The sequence below is a fragment of the Eublepharis macularius genome, chromosome 11 (genome assembly GCF_028583425.1).
Source record: "Eublepharis macularius isolate TG4126 chromosome 11, MPM_Emac_v1.0, whole genome shotgun sequence".
NCBI classification, from domain to species: domain Eukaryota; kingdom Metazoa; phylum Chordata; class Lepidosauria; order Squamata; family Eublepharidae; genus Eublepharis; species Eublepharis macularius.
This window is the reverse complement of record NC_072800.1, coordinates 52,902,224-52,919,767: the sequence shown is the minus strand read 5'-3', so window position 1 is coordinate 52,919,767 and position 17,544 is coordinate 52,902,224. Positions and strand designations below refer to the sequence as shown.

The window sequence follows — 17,544 nt, the reverse complement described above, 5'->3', positions numbered from 1 at the left end:
GGGTTTTGTTATCTGTCTTAGCCCATCTCTCTAGCAGACCATCCTTCTCTTCTTGTCATCCCAAAGGTTCACTCTTTACTTTGACCTCCTAGAGCTCTGTAGCTTAGGTGTGACTTGAGCTGCCTGTTTTCTTCCTTTGGTCAAGGTCATATGCATTCCTGCAGCATTAGATGGCTGTGTGCTTGGGAGGTGAATCATACTCATTTATCTCTCTCCTTTCCTCATTGTCTTTGCCAGCCAGCAATGGCACTTTATAACCATTCAGCCTGTACAGAGTACAAGCTCAAGATTTATCTTTGGGGGCTGCAAACTTTTGCACTAATCCTGGAGAGTAAGACATTTCACCACAAGCACAATCCAGTTGTTCTTTGCCGCTTCCCCATTCCTTCATTCTTACTCATTAGTAATTGGGTTCTAAAAACATATCGAACATTATCTACAGATGAGCACAAATATGCTGACATCAGGTGGTGATGGTGGTTGGAAAACGCCATCAAATTGTACCTGACATATGATGACCCTGTAGGGTTTTCAAAGCAAGAGATGTTTGGAGGTGGTTTGCCTTTGCCTGCCTCTGCATAGCGACACTGAATTTCTTTGGTGGTTTCCCGTCCCAAGTATTTATTAGACTATTTTATTATGCTGGTAACACAACTCATATATGGTTAGTTGCAAGTGTTTGTAAGACACCTTTATATAATATATTCTGTGCAAACCTATGCATAGGTTTGGAGTCTAAACCCTTTGATTTCATTGGGATATAGCAATTGTTCATAACTGGATTGGCCTGTCTACACAGCATAATCCATTTATGTATGATTGCTATAGCATAACAGTAGTGTGATATCCAGTGGTATTTGGATGCAGCCTACGAAGATGGGTGCCATTTGGATTTTCTGCTCCAGGCATCAAAATATTAGGCTGTGTCTGTGCTGTAAATACTAGATTTGTCCAAACGGGGATTAGATCTAAAGCGGTTCTTCCACTTCCAGAAAAGCACCTCCTGCTTACCGAGGCACATTCCAGCAAGGCACCTTTGGATCTAACCTCATGATTCGAATTACCCTGTAGAAACTGTACAGGTTCTTCATCTAGAACAGTTTGCTAGTATTCAGCTGGCTGAATCTATTGGGAAAGGAGCCAGTGGAAGAAAGGCCATGATCCAAAGGAGTACACATGAGAGAGCAGAAGCTTGCTTGTGAGTTGCTGTTACTTTATTTTATGAACACCCTTGCAAAACTCCAGCAGCGAACACGGGTTCATTTCTTTTACGACCAAGCACGGTCTTATTCCTATGCCAGCAGGTCTGGTTTTCTTGCACATCTGTTTCTCTAGCAAACCCCCCACCCACTTCGTGAACATTGAAACCCATAAATAATGGGTTTTGAATTGCTTGTTCATTGCAAAGTCTGACTGTTGCATGGCCATTCTGTGGGAACGTTGTGGAATGCCAATATAACCTTTTATTAATTTTTTGTTTTGTTTTAATGAATAGAGATTATCGTCTCTAAATGCACCATTAATAGAGAATGTTTTCGTCTTCCTTTGTGTGTGTGTTTTTAGAATTTTCCAGACCCAGCAATTGTTTTGTGCTTTACATACAGTTTTTAGTCACGGATTTTATACCTTTGGAGAAAAGCCAAGATTCTATCACTTAATCTTAACTTTTTAGATATCTAATATACTTCAGACTTTATCCCCCTAAAATTCTCTGTTATGTAAGGATCCTGCTAACAACTCAAATGGTCATGGGGCCACATGTCAAAGAAACCACTATCCTATCATGCTACTAGTTGATTGAGCGAGCTGTTCTTTACTCCCCAATTTCATTACTTCTACTGGCAATACCAGTTCCATTTGTTCATAAAAGAAATCCTACCGCTGGAAAGGATTCAGGCTGTATCCCAAATTGTAAGTGAAGCCATTCACAACCAGCTTAGTTTCTCTGCTACCTACTGAACCCCTCCAGCTACAATACGAATAAGCAGTTTATCCCAACTCTCATCTTTGCAGCTGAAATCCTAGCACAAATCTCTTGCTTCATCTTGGCTTCACAGACCAATCCTAAGTGGTTACACTCTTCAAAGCACATTGATTTCAATAAAGTTAGAAAGGTATTAACTCTGCTGAGGACTGTATTGTCGATATTCTTGAACTGTTAGAGGGCTGGGGACTGTTGGTTATTCCAGCCTTAGGGAATGGCTTTACAAGACTACCCAACCCAGATTCCCAGAACTCAGAGGCAGACCCTAGTGCCATGCTTTGATGTACTTGAAGTGCCAGAGATGACATTTACAGTGAAATCCGAAACAGAATTATTCCAGTCTAAGTCCATTGAAATCTATGGGCTTAGACTGGAGTAACTCCGCTTAGGATTTCACGGTTAATGTGTGAGGGAAAAATAATATTGAAAATTAGATTTCAGCCAACTCTGGTAAAAATCAGGTCTACCACATGGAGTTACATTTCAAAACATCTGCAATCAGTCCAAATTTTGAACTGATGCAATAATTTAATTTTATCTTTAGGTCTTTCCAAGGTATTCCTCTCTTCAAGGTGAGGAATTCTAAATCCTTAAAAGAGTGGGGGAACAGTTTTGTGTAGTGGTTAAGAGCATGGGACTCTAATCTGGAGAGCTGGGTTTGATTACCTACTCCTTCACTTGAAGTCAGCTGGGTGACCTTGGGCTAGTCACAGTTCTCTGGAGCTCTCTCAGCCCCACCCACCTCACAGGGTGTTTTGTTGCAGGGATAATAATGGCATAGTTGTTGTGGGTTTTCCGGGCTGTATTGCCGTGGTCTTGGCATTGTAGTTCCTAACGTTTTGCCAGCAGCTGTGACTGGCATCTTCAGAGGTGTAGCACCAAAAGACAGAGATCTCTCAGTGTCACAGTGTTGTGTGACACTGAGAGATCTCTGTCTTTTGGTGCTACACCTCTGAAGATGCCAGCCACAGCTGCTGGCAAAACATCAGGAACTACAATGCCAAGACCACGGCAATACAGCCTGGAAAACCCACAACAACCATCGTTCTCCGGCCGTGAAAGCCTTCGACAATACAATAATGGCATACTTGGTAAACCGCTTTGAGTGGGCATTAAGTTGTCCTGAAGGGTGGTATATAAATCAAATGTTATTATTATAACCTTTTCCCCACCACCCTCTGCTCGCAGCCCTTTGTGCCCCATCCTTGACCCTGTGGTCCCCTCTACCCGAAAGATCCCCTTCAGGATCTTTCAGGAGTGGTTCTTCAGGGGCATGCGGGAGTGGGGCAGAGAGGAATGGGGGAAGGAGACAAAAAAGCCTTTCCATGCTCTCTTTGCACTCCTTTGGGATCCAGCCAGTACCATTTGGGGATTTGATCTTCTTGCTGCTGTAGATGGGTTGCTTAAGGGACAGGATCACCATTCTGTTCTTCTGATACCAATTTCCCCCAAAGGACAAGGATTGTTTGGACTTCTGAGAGGCTGGTCCTTCTGCTGTCGACTCATAACTATAACTGGAGACCATCTGCCAGTTCCTGGACATACATTCAAGCTGAACCTGTATTACTCCTGCTACTGGCAAGTCTGTTGGCCTTCCAGCACTTCAATGCACTCCTCTAAATTCCAGGTGCCATCCATCTGGAGATCAGTAAGCACTTAAAAAGTTATGACACCAGGAAAAAGCCCTTTGCCACTGATTGACCTCATTTCTTTCATTATGTTTCACTTATGAGTGGTCATTTTACATTCACCTAGATACCTCACTTCACTTTCCCAGCGCTTACTCTGTTGTTGCAAGCAAGTGGCTTAAAATGCTCTTCCCATTGTTGTTTATGTCCTCAAATTATATCATGAGGCACTACTCCCTTGCCTACCTTTTTCTGAGCTTTCCTACTATATATGGCAGAGCTCCAACAGCAGCCAATGCATGTGTATGTATATATATAAAAATAAATTATTTTTCTAGCACACACCCTGAGGTTAAGTTGAAAGAACATCCAGGACTAACAAAACTTAATGGTTCTGGCAACATCACTTCTGTAGTCTCTGTTCTGGCGGTCCTAACTTCTGCTTCTGTTACAGTCGTCTCTGATTTTCTTATTTGGGATTATATGCAGTGTACTGATGATTCTTACAATATCAAACTTTGCTAATACTGTTGCAACACGCTTTTGCTTTGCAGAAAGGAAAGATGGCCCTGCTGCCTCTCAGATGCTTGAAGTTCATTAAATGGGATGCTGTTCTTTCAGTTTATGGCTTTCTCAGGGAGGCTGTGACATAGACCTTGGAAAGAGAATACTTTCCAACTAGGCGATGTGAGATCCAGCAACAGACCTCATCGCGGCTGTCTGAAATCCCAGTTGCAATGGCTCACACACTTCCAGCCACTCTTGTGTTGGAACTAAGCTTACTAGACTTATACCACCATGCTAGCTTTAAAAAATCTCATAAATTATTGTGTATTTTCTTTAGGTAAGTACTGGAAGTCTGTGGAGCCATATGTTGTGCCAGTTAGCTGTAAACTGGCTGAGTCTCAGAAACAAGAGAGAGAGGAGACAGAGGCAGTATCGGCTATGGCCTTACTTTCTGTGGATGTTGAACAGTCTTCTGCAGAAGAACATGGCAGGTATGTGCAGATCCTGGCAATGCTAGTGTCCAGTGTCTGTATACCTATGTTGTACAGTTGTTTAAAATCAAGTTTAAAAAAAAAATATAGGCACTTGTAGCATGCCTTGAAAACCAGAAAGAGCCTACTTTGCCTCAATACCAAATGACATTGGTTTGTAACCACAAAGCTTGTTTGCATAAAAGTGTGGAAGCTGCTCTCCTGACCTTGACCTCACTCCTCTGTCACCACTTATGAATATGCCCACATTACGGCTATTGTTGGTATTGCTTCTTCAGACTGGAGCATAGAATATTTTAAAAAGAGTTCACCAAGCAATATTCAGCCCTACTAGGCTGACAAAACAAAAACGACAAAATAGTATCTCAGCTTAACCACCTATAGAAAATCCCAGAGGGATTCGTCTGTTGCACCAGCTTTCAAGGACTACAACCCATTTTGTCCCATGCATGAGATGGGTTCCACCTCATGCATCTGATGACATGGCCTCTATTCCACAACCCCTTATGCTGGAATGAAAAATGGTTAGTCTCTAAAGAGACACAATTCCAAATGATAAGAGAAGAAGCCCAGGCCACTTGGCATGTCCTCCTGCTAGAGATTCCTCCTCTCCTCTCTGGTTCTCTGAGCCTGATTAATACAACTCTGCACAGCATGCTTCAGCTGCAACTCTGCCCCTCTTTATGGAGACTATATTTATTCCCCAGTGCTTTATTTCAGAGCTTGCTCAATTTCACCCCAAACTGACAAGGCCCTTTCAGCATCTTCAGTGGTGATATGTGCTCCTGTGCTAGAGAAGGGAGCCTTCAAAGATTAATGGAAAAGATCTGCAAAGAGGCAGTAGATGTATCATTGTGTTTTTTCTTTTTTCTAAAGAAGCATACCAGTGGCCACTTTTAGCTGTCCTCTACATACTTTTATCTGTGAGCCAGGAAATGGAACATTGGTAGTGGGCCTTTGTGTGTTTTATAGGGGTTCCAACAGAGGAGAGAATAGAGCCAATGGGTCAGAATTATGGGGGTACACAGACTGTGATCTTGCCTAGCATTCTCCTGTGAGCTGCATCCAACCTTGTTGTATTGTTGTATTAAGTTGTTGTATTAACCATAACCACCCAGAGCAGATGTGCAGTGCAACAGGTGTGTTGTAAATTTAAACTGCCATCACCTGGATCTAAAAGGACATGTAAGAAATTACCCCTGTGAAAATGAGCTCTTTTGCTAATGAAACCATATTGATTTCCTTGGATCTACTCAGCAAGAAATGGACTGGGATGAATGAGTCGAACTACACTTTGTTTCCCATGATGAAGCTGGATCAATGAATACAGGAGGGAGAGTTCATTTTCCCTGTCTGTCAGCTGTTGTTTCACACTGACCTAACACGATTGACTTGGACATGAATTTAACAATTCTATAAAATGAAGGAACAACTGCCAATGTACTTCACCGATCAAGTATTTCAACATGATGTGAGAAGAGTTCCATGTACTGAACGGCAAACAGAGTTTATCGAGTCAAAAACTGACTCTGTAAAAAAAAAACATTATTATTTATCCAGGCCAAATCATTTTGGCCTTTCTAAGCAGCAAATAAGAGTCCAAATTTAGTTGGGGCTGTTCTGAATCCACTGAGTGAAGCAAATAATCTGTGGGCCAAGAACCAAAAATTGACATACTGGTATTATGTTTTGATATGATAACCTGTTCTGATTGGTAGCTTAACTACATTGCAAGCTTTTTGCAAGCAGAGAGCTGTATCAGTCTCTTGAACCTGAGAATATGAAATGCTGTGTCCGAGCTGGTTCAGAATCTTGACCATTTCTGCACTTCCTGTTAGAGACTTTACTATATGGAAGGAGTATATGCTTGCAGGGGAGAGGATTGTCTTGCCATAGGTAACAGCATATACCTAACCAAAGGAAGAGACAAGTCTGCAGACATTTATAGAGGTATTGCTCATCTTCTGTGTTCCAGTGGGTTTTGGGCACAAGAATTTGATAATGGATTCTAAGATGCTGTAATCATCATAACCATCTTCTAACATGTCAAACATTTACTAAATTCACAAAATTAAAAATTGTTTCTTTTCAGTAACGTATTACCCAGTTACATTGGATAAAAACATCAAATAACACGTGGATCTGTTCTCATGTACCTAACTTTGGCATATCGAAATGAATTTCTAATGCTTTGGCTCATTAGACAGGCAAAAGAATAAGATACAGTTGTCTAATATACTTTAGGTTACTATCTGGATTAGGTAAAGCACCATATGCCATAAACCTTATAAAATGTGGGGAAAGTTAACTTTTCCCTTGATTTATGGCTTATATCACCAAACCAATAATGGATACAGGCATTATTAGTATTGTTTGTAGGGTAATCTATTAACTTTCTGAGAGAACTTTATAATTTGAAACCAGTCACTTGGTTTGGGAGTTATAGGTCAAATTAGAAAAGGTAGGGGAAATTGGCTTTGGCCATCTTGATGACATCATAAAAAGCTTAAGCTATTAATCAGAATGGGTTCACATCAAAATATAATACACAGATATACACCTTTCAGAAAAACAAAGTAATTTTGCCATCTTATGTGATACCAACATCTGCTCTGGCCCACAGACTAAAGGGATAGAAAGAAGAGAAATAAACCCAAATTCCATACAGGCTGATTATTTCTGTGAAACTGAGGTGTTGAGGATGTACCAAAAAGTACTTTGCACAAAGACTCCCCATTTAAAGTGGCCCACCTGCACTTTTTCTATCATAGCTCCCTCCCTGTGGAACAGGATCCCTGAGGCGGTGTTCTGAACAGGGTTTAGGAGGTGCTACAAGGCCATTTTATTTGCTAGGACTGTTAATGGGATGTAGGATGTAGGCATTTTAGGATAGAGGAGTATAATTGGGGGTTCTGTTCTATTTTGTATGTTTTAAATTTGGAGTTGTGTAAACTGACTTGAGCAATGGGGAGGGTATAAATACTTTAAGAAATAAATTAACAAACAAGGCACCTTGTGGTCATTGTTCACATATTCCCTGCAGTAATCTTATTCAGTTGTTTAGGCTGGGTGACCTTGCGTCAGTCACACTTGCTCAGCCTAACCTACCTCACAGGGATGCTGTGAAGATAAATTGGAGAAGAGAACAATGTAAACTGTTTTTGTCCCCATTGGGGAGAAAGGGGGGTAAAAATAAAATAAATACATTAAAAAATTGGCACATAGGGTCCCCACAAGTCTAAGCATATATTTGCTGATCAAGTGAGTCTTTATTGTTATATGATGCCCATTTGTCACCCACTCTTTGGCTGCATCTCAGATGTCACAGACAAACCAGAGTTTGCCCATAGTGTGTTAAGAGTAGAGATGGGCACGAACAGCAATACGAACAAAAAAAAGCCACGAACAGCCCAATCTGCTGTTCGTGAACAAGCTGTTCATGAGGCCTCATTCTAAATGAACAGGTAGTCGTTGCAAGCCTCGTTCGTTGCTGTTCGTCAAGCCAGTCAGTCAGGCACCTGCAATCAATTCCCTTGGCAACTTAGGCAGGGATTGTCTGAACTCCTGCTGTTGGCTTGGAAATCTCAATCTAAGCCCAATTTAGCTTGATAGGCAGGTCTTCCTTTCAAGTGTGGAGCTCCAAATTTGTTACAACAAGGGAGCAAAGAACGGGGGGGGGCTCCCAGCTCTGACTTTGCAGACAGTGGAGAGACAGTTGCTGTTGGCATTTTGGTAGAGAGAGTGCATTGGAGCTTGAATTTTCTTTCCGTGTGGTGGGATAGTTCAAGTTCCAGGGCTGCTGCCAGGCTCTGGCCAAGCTATTATTTATTATTGGTACCTTTCCTGCTGCCTGCTCAGGTCAGGTTTCTGGGAGTGGTGCGGTAGGGATCTTGACTTGGATAATGGCTGGAGGAGAGTCTACTGGCCCCCACGAACAGCCAACCACGAACATGTTCGTGAACAGGGCCATGTTCATGGTTGTTCATGAGTCCCTGTTCATGGATAGCAACGAACAACGAACATCATGTTCATTTTATTTTCTGTCCGTGCCCATCTCTAGTAAGAGTTGAATCTGAAAACTTGTGGACTTCCTGCTTCTTCCTCTTGTGCATGAAGCTGCGTTTGAACACTTCTTGGTTTGGAAAGTTTTTGATCTAACCCCAGTGTGTTGTGAGAGGTGAGTTTAAGTAGTTCATACAAGTTTATCTTTCCCCTACATACTGGAGTTCTAAATCAGGATTTAACCTGGGGAGGGGGGCTTTGCCACTGGTGCTTTCCTCTCATCTACCACCATAGAGCTATAGCTCATCCCACTACTACCTACAGAAGCTTGTTTTTCTTCCTGACATCATTCTGCTCCTTTTTTTAAAAAAAAAATTATGTTATTTATAATAACAAGCAAACAACTAAAACTGTTTCAGTACAAAATATACACACTGCGAATGGAATAAAGCATGATAGGTTTTCAAACAAGCACGTGTACAAAAATGTTGCTTGCATGATTTATTCGGAGAGGGAACTTCAGAGTACTTTTTATCTGCCCAGGACGCCAATGTGAAGATCTGTCATTTAGGTCTGTGTGACCTAATTCTTACGGTCAAAGCCAAAATTTTGGACTACATAAAAAGAAGTGTAATTAGTTTGGCAGATCAAATTACAGAGTTTAAACTAATTAGCAGCTAATTGTCATATTTTGAGAGTGTGCTAATTTGAAACCACTGCCACTTAGCAGTAATTGATTTGCTAAGAGCTTAAATAAAGCTCCCCCCTCATCCCAACAATGCATTTGCTTGTGTAAATATATTAGCTAAGCCATCATAACATCTGATGTGGCAATTTCTACCCCCTCCCCATGACAACTTTTTTTTGCTTTTGCTTTTTGTCTAAACTGAACTAGGATTGGAACTGAAAGGAAAAGGAAGAGGAGGGGGAGGGCACATGATAATATAGATAAAGTGGAATTCAAGCAGCTGCCAGATTTATTATACTTCATCAGTCTGGACTGGAATCAGGGCACATTCATCACAGTGAACTATTCTGTGGAAAAATGGCTTCTCTTGAAGGATCTGTGTTGCTTTGCTTGGGAGCCTCTTCAATTTCTTTGCTGGCACGTCAAGAACGGATTTGCCACAGCCAGCAGGGCCAGGAGAAAACCTGAATTTCCTAGATGATCCAAACGTCTGTGGAACATATATGTATTGTATCCTTGTGATTTCCCATTAGTGTCCAAAAGTTTGTCCATTTACAGCGTCTGCTGCCCAGGAAGTATGAGAGGGTGGAGAAAAAGGAGGGAAAAGGAAAACAGAGGGGGATGAAGGGAAAGAACAGTAACGATGACTGCAAAAAAATTCTGGTTATGATATTCAAACTTTATTTTTCAAGCAAGGAATAACATTGAACCAATAGCTACAAAAGGAATTTCCCTGAAACACTTTCCTTTCCCCTGTCCCACATTTGAGATTAGATCACAAAAATACAGTTAAACAATATTTAACATAGAGAGCAGGGCTATGCCAACATGATTCTCCTCTCCTTAGTAAGAATTAACCAAAGAAGATTAACTGGGGTTGGGAACCTCAATATATTCCAAGAAAGGGGACCAACCATTAAAAAATTGACTAGTCCTGTGACTCATGCAAGAAGAATGATCAAAGGTAGGATGGTCAGGTGGCACCCCCCCCTCACAGCTGATGGTTCTCTCCCCTATGCTGCCTGAGTAATTCAGGGACCCATTCATGAATTTTGTCCGGGGCTCTAGAATCACTAAGTAAGCCCCTATTCTTACAGGTGAGGGCCTGTATTTCCAGTGTCTGGCTACCACTAGCTTGGCTGCCATTAAAAAGGTCTAATGTCAAGGTTACTTACACACAGAGATTTTGCTCCAGTTTGGCAAACTGGAGAGCTCGTTTCTGAGCATCCTCTCAATGTTGTCCTCTAAAGACTGCAGTTTGCATGCCATATGGATCGGAAGGGACACATTTTTTTAAAGGTCATTTCTTTGGTGGATGGGTAGATAAGCAACTGTTTCCTCCCCTTTTTTGGAGATCCTTCTTAATATTGAAAACTGTCGGCATATTTTCCCGTTATGTTCAGTGCTTTTTTATAGAAATACTGAAGCATTTTGCCAATATTTAATAATAAACTGGGTCGCTTGTACCAATCTCAAAAGTAACCAAACCCACAAAGTAGGCATTTCTACATACACAAGGGACTTCTCAGGTATGCTGGAACGACGAGTTCAAGCAGAGAAGCTGGAATTCACTGCAAGTTTAGGTAGGGATGGCCATGCACATAGAAGAGATCCATTAAGGAGTACCAGCCATGGTGAGTGAATGGAACCTCCATGTACTGAGGCAGAACAAACCTATAGGAAGCAGCATCAGGGGAGGGCCTCAGCTTCTAGGGCAACTCATTGGCCACTGTTGGTGTCCTCATGTCTGCCACGGGAATGCTACCACAATTTTAAAGTGATTTAAAATGCTGCAAGGACAATGCAGCAAGCTGAGACACTCTTGTCCACCCCCAACCCCCACCGCCCACCCCGTGCTGCCTTTACAAGTGCTGACATGGCCACCCACCCAACCCCAACAGTTTTGGCACTTGAAAAGTCGTATTTGGGGAAAACATAAGTGCCTCAACATACCCCCACCTCAGTGTCCTGATGAGGACTGAATGTGAGCCAGGAGGTATGGAAGGTAGAGAGCAGTTGAGAGTCAATTAAAAAAAAGAGGGGGCAAACTGGCATGTTCTAACCCCCCCCCCAAAAAAAGATATTGAATCTTTAAGAGAGAACTCAAGTGTGCATTGATGGAGAATTTACAAGTTGTCCTTCTGCACAGCTTCACACAGAATGCACACATCAAATCAAAGATAGCTGAGGGCCCAGTCACGTGGGCTAACTTATCTGTTGACAACGGGGGTGTAGAATCAGATTCTAGTGTGTGTTTGCATGTGAGATGGAAAGCGGGGGGGGGGGGGGTGAGAGAAACATTTTCTTAGCAAGAAACTTGCCAGTTATGTTGGAGGCTTTACTGATTTTCAGAGTGAGATTACTCATTTCCAACTTCAAGTTTGAATAAGGCGGCTCTTTTCCTGGCCAACTAATATCTGACTCATTCACCACTGAGAAAAAGAGAAAATGGTTCTAACCATGCACCCTTCTTATGGGTTTCTCCCCCTCTCCTTTGTTTTCTCCCTCTATTTTTTTTCAAAGTGACATCATCGAGTAAACAGTTATTTCAATTTGATTTATTCTGACATGCTGAGTGGAACAGACTTCAGGGGGAAGCTGTGATTTTCTGGGTGTTTTAATGTTTTGTTTAGTTAAAATAGAACTCTCTGTGGTTCATGTGCAGCAGAAATTTAATTGAAACTGCCAAGAAACAAAAAAATAGGTAACAGAGATGTGGTTGCTGGGAGATGAAAGAACGGGGATGAAAAAGATGCTACTATCAATTTAAATGAAAAGGATCATTTGGTAAACAGCAAGGGGCCTTGAAAGTTCTGCTCTTCGTATGTGCTGATAACCCCTCGTTTTGTAAATGAGATCTACACTGAACTGATTAGAGCCTTGCATTGGACAGACAGATGCATCAGTAATCATTTACTCTGAAAACATTTCAGCAGGGAACTTGCCTTTGAAGGCTTGCAAATGTAAGCAGTTCTTAGGACAGACGGAGGTGGGGTTTTCAAGAATTATACCACTGTTGTAGTAGCTCTTGTAACTGCTCGAAGGACTTACAGTTTCCATTCCATCCATGCATAGGCACAGCAATGTGGAGACCAATTCCTGTGTGTGTGTGTGTGTGTGTGTGAGAGAGAGAGAGAGAGAGAGAGAGAGAGAGAGAGAGAGAGAGAGAGTCCTAGTTTGACACTCTACCCCTGTGCCATGTTGGCTCTCCTGTTGTCTATCACTACCCTATTAGCCATGTTAGCTAAATAAAACTTACATATGCACAGACAGTATATCCTTGAATAGCATATATGAACATGCTAGAGGACGGCAATTCATTTTTATATTTACTTTAAGACCAGGGCTTTTTATCTGGTGGAACTCAGTGGGTTGCCCTCAGAGAAAATGGTCACATGGCTGGTGGCCTTGCCTCCTGATCTTTAGACAGAGGGGAGTTTAGATTGCTCTCTGTGCCAAACAGCGCGGAGGGCAATCTAAACTCCCCTCTGTCTGGCGATCAGGGGGCGGGGCCACCAGCCATGTGACCATTTTCAAGAGGTTCCGGAACTCCATTCCACCATGTTCCCACTGAAAAAAAAGCCCTGCTTAAGACACCAGCTGGTAAGGCCGACGTTTGGATAAGATTGTACTGCTAATTTTAAGTGGAGTATTTCTGGCCTTGTTGGTATCTGTTAAGAGCCTTGGAGTAATCATGGCTCTGGCCCTGCTAATGGGAAAGCAGATGGATCATGATGTTGAGTATGCTTTCTGCCACACAAAATTAATTCCCATCTTGGATTCAGCCTATCTCGCCACGCTGATTTGTGTCTCTGGAACCTTAAATGGAGGGATCATCTTAACATGCTGTTTGTGGGGTTGCCCTTCAAAAGAATAAAAAAATCTAGCTGCCCATTTAATGACTTAAACTGATCGTTTCAGTCAGAATACACCTCCATTAGATCAATTATCCTGCCTGCCAATATGTTTTTGAACTTTATTCAAGAAGCTATTTTTTAACCTTTAAGGACGCTCACAGTCCTCAGCTCACAGAACTGAAGGGCCCCCTTTCCTTCAACGAGCCTGTGTTCTGCTTCCTGTCTCATCTTTCATGGGAGTTGGAATGGCCATGGCCTGCGCTGGGGTCTTTATAGTGGTGGCTCTACTTTAGTGAAACAGGCTGCCAAATGTCTGCACCTTCCTTGTGCTACGTCAGAGGGCTTTCCATTGATTAGTTAATTTTATCATTGGCTGTATGTTTGATTGGATTGAGATAGATCTGGATTTTAATGGATTTTAGGGCACATGTATAAGCCCACCTTTCTTCTAAACATCTCAAGTTCCACGGTGGATTTAAAAAAACATAAAAACAATTTTATAAAACAAATATTAAAACAGCAGACACGAACACATTAAAACCAGTCTAAAACACTTTATGCCTCCCACCAGTGGACATTTCCCCTCTGCCCAGGCTCAGACTGACCCAAGAGCTCTGTGGAACAGGTCTTTTTTTGCAGCCTTGCCCAAAAGCCAGGAGGATAGGAGCCTCCCAACCTCTTCTGGGATGCTATTCCAGAGGCATGGGGCAGCCACTAAAAGGAGTTGAACCTAAGCTGTTACAGACTGTTCCTTGTACAAGAGGCATACCAGCAATAGATTCTGGGAAGAGCAAAGGTACCTCAAAAGGAGAGGTGGTCCTTCAAGGATGAGGGCCTGAGGTGGCAAAGGGCTTTAAAGGTAAGCACCAGCACCTTGAATTGGACCCAGAAACTAATCAGCAGCCAGTAACAGGACCTCAAAATAGGAATGATATTGGCCCTATGACTAGCCTCAGATGACAGACAAACTGCAGCATTATACACCAGCTGCAGTTTCTGGATTGTCTTCAAGGAACAGCCCCATGCAGAGTGTGTTACAGTAATCTAGTTTTGAGCTTATTGAAGCATGGATCAATCAGCCTGCCCAGGACATCCATCTGCATATAGATACCCAACTTTCTAACTAGATGTAGCTGGGGAATAACATTTTTCACTGTCCTGGACTCTTTTCTCCAACAGGAGACCAGAAACACTCCCAAGCTCTTAACAGAGCATTTCAGCAAAACAGCACACCATCAATGGTAGAAAGCACGATGTTATTTAAAGTAGTCACACTTCCAGCCAGCATCACCTTTGTCTTTTCTGGATTCAGCTTCAGTTCTCTCCCCTTAGACCAATTACTGTATTTCCTCAATAACCCACATTGGCAAAATGGAAATAAGAGCAACCTTTGTAATCTGGGTCCAGAATATCTCAATATCCCTCATATTTATGGGACTGCTTTCTCCCTATGGCAGCTTTGCTCATCTGAACAGGGCCTTCTGCAGGTGCCATTTTGCAAATGGGCAAAATCAGCAGTTGCCTGTACATGCACATTCTTTATAGTGGCCCTCACTTTATGGATTGGCCTGTCTGAAAAGGTCAGAACTAGAGTGTCCACTCTCCTGGCTCTCCACAAACTGTGAAAAACCAAATTATTCAGGAGTGATTTCTTACACAGTTAATAGGGCTGAGCTATAGGGAAAGAGTTCAAAGAGATACTTTGATAAAGGGATAGGGACTAGACTACTACTGTGCACCGTCTGTTACTGACACTAATTATGTCATGTCAAATTGCCTGTGGTTTTGTTCAACATTGTTTCAACCCTTCATGAGATTTCTCCTTGTTTTCAAATTTCTGAATCCATACCCAGTTGTATTGTTTTTTCAATGCCCCAGCCATCGATCATATTGATTTACGGTTTATAATCCACCTTAAGTCTCAGTGAAAAAGGCAAACCGTAAATAATGTAAATAAATAAATATGCCAAGGTCTCCAGCAAGAACTTTTCTGCATTTAAGACCTTCCTAGGGAGTACCTGCTTTTGTTCGCTGGCTGTGCTGTTCAAGGCACGGTGTGGTGGCCTCTTCTGTGTTGGGACTAAAACCCTGGGATTTCTTCTGCAAGGAGGTTCAGTCTGTTCTTTCTCGGCTTTCGGGTGCCAGGCAGAGCCTGTTCTGTTGCCGAGAGGAACACTGTTAGCTCATGGCTCTTTTACGTTCTGCTACTTGATCAGTTGGAACTGCTGCATTTTATAAAAGGTGGTTTTTTAAAAAAAAAAGTTTAAAAATATTTATATTATGAATTTTGTAAATTTTGTTAACCAATAAACTTGAAAAATGGAATATCTATAGAACAATACTGGATCTGAAGAAAATATAAAAAGAACAACATATTCTTGATATCATGAATATGAGTGATTTATCCATTTCCAGCCCCCAGAAAGAAATGTTCTAAGTAAACAACACACTGTGCTGTTCCCAATTATGTTCAACGGCTGTAGTAGAGATTTCCACTTTCTATTTATTTCCAGTCTTGCAGAGTCAGGTATCACATCCCTTGATCATACATGGAGTTATTAACCTGTGATTCGGTACCACAATCGTTATGCTTCTATTAGCAATGAGAAAATGTTGCACTTGTTAAACCTCCCCCTGCCATAGATGAGCAAGAGCAGATATATCCTATCAGTTAAATTTGTATGTGTGATTTCAGATCTATGTTCAATATGAATGTGCCATTCATAAAGAGATACTATGCCTAATGGGGATTTCGTGCTTTGCCATAAAGGGACTCTCACTTCCTTATTGCAGCACTTTCTATTATTCTAGACAAGCTCCCAATAATAAACATTTAGGACATTAATGAATTATTCCATCCTATTTGAGATTTCACTAATGAAAGTATCATTGAAAATTTGAATCTGTCAGAAGTGAAGTGTGTTTTGTGTGTGTGTGTTCTCCAACATCAATGTAGGATTAAATTCCTGTTTCTGACCTCTCATCCTGTTGGCAGTGCAGCTTTAAAAATAATTTCTGATCATCTACTCTCCAGAGCTATTGAGTGAGGGAATACTTTATTTTTTCTTTTTACATGTCCAACAGCCAATTTAGTTCAGTCTCTTGGCAGTCTCCCAGGTGATTGCTAATAAAGACAATGTGCATAATCAGATTATTTATTATTATTAGATACCTGCTTTTTGGCAGTGGTCGGCTAATCAAATTCAGAATTTGAGCTCGGAAGTTTTAAGCAGGCAAGCAGCCAACAGCAGTTTTAAAAGCAAAGAAGTACAAGCAAGGAGACTTTGCTAAATTCCTTGCCTGTTACCTGATTTTAAAGAGAGTATCCCATTGTTCAAATTGGATCCATAAATATTACTTTTAAAAAAATAGAGAGAAGGGGTTGCACATTTTCCCCCACAATTAAACAATTTGATTTTTTTTTTGCTGACACAAAGCATGTGCATTTCTGAACCTAACGTTATAAAATATTCTGACAATTTTAATATAAACAGGAACCTTGTGCGGTGATTGCTTGGATCGAAAATGTTTTTCCACTTGACATTTGTTTATACTTCCTAGGAAAGGAACTTTATTTATGGATAACTGAAGAACACAAATAAACATGGGGGAGAACTGAAAAATCAGCTTTGATTATGCATGAAAATCTACAATGTCATTGTGTACTCTGGTTCCGTATTCTGATTGCCTGTTTATTTTTCTAGTGCTGCTGGCGAGCCCATGGAAGAAGAGCCAGCCTTGTGAAGTGCCAAGTCCTCCCTTCGGATATTTCCTGTGTGTGACATCATTGTGTATCCCCCCCTCCCCAAGCACCCTTAGACATGTCTTGTCTGCTGCCTGGGTGGCACAGATCAGATGCAACATAAACACTGGGCACAAAATTCTGAACAGCAGCCCCACTTGTTCGTTGGATGGACTTAAAAGAGCCGTCCAAGACTCCTCCAATGTAACCGCTACAATTCTAGAGTTACAGTAAACCAGACCTTGCAAGAGAGACAGCCTTGAGCATGCTTTCATAAGCTGCGTGATCCATTCGCTGACTTCAATGGTAGAATAGAAATATTAAAAGTAATTCTACATTCTTGACTATGTTTGCCTATAAAAATGGGAACAGCCTGCAAACTGGGAAGGGGGTGGGGAAGCTTCACAAATCACACCACTTGGACATTCCAAACAGGCTTTACTGGGTCTTTTTTTTCACACTGTTAAAAATAGTTCCTAAGATTGCTTTCCTTTACTGTTCTTAATTGTCACGAAATGTAGACTCATTTCTTTATGGTGGCATTTGAAAAGATGCTGTAGCAATTAATGAAGGGGGGGGGGAAGTGGTGAGGAAGTTGGTTGAAAGCAAACTCTGCTTCACAGCTTTCCAAACCGAACTCTGTTA

General features: G+C 41.6%; 1 protein-coding gene across 1 annotated transcript in view; it reads left to right on the top strand.

Annotated features, from left to right (window-relative positions):
• HDAC9 (histone deacetylase 9) overlaps positions 1-16,917 on the top strand; it is a 572,443-nt gene extending 555,526 nt beyond the window's left edge. Inside the window, exons 25-26 of the mRNA XM_054990743.1 lie at positions 4,457-4,610; positions 16,862-16,917. Coding sequence (XP_054846718.1) covers positions 4,457-4,610; positions 16,862-16,901 — 194 coding nt within the window. The 3' untranslated portion in view covers positions 16,902-16,917. The remainder of the gene's footprint in view (positions 1-4,456; positions 4,611-16,861) is intronic.
• The last annotated feature ends 627 nt before the right edge of the window (positions 16,918-17,544 follow it).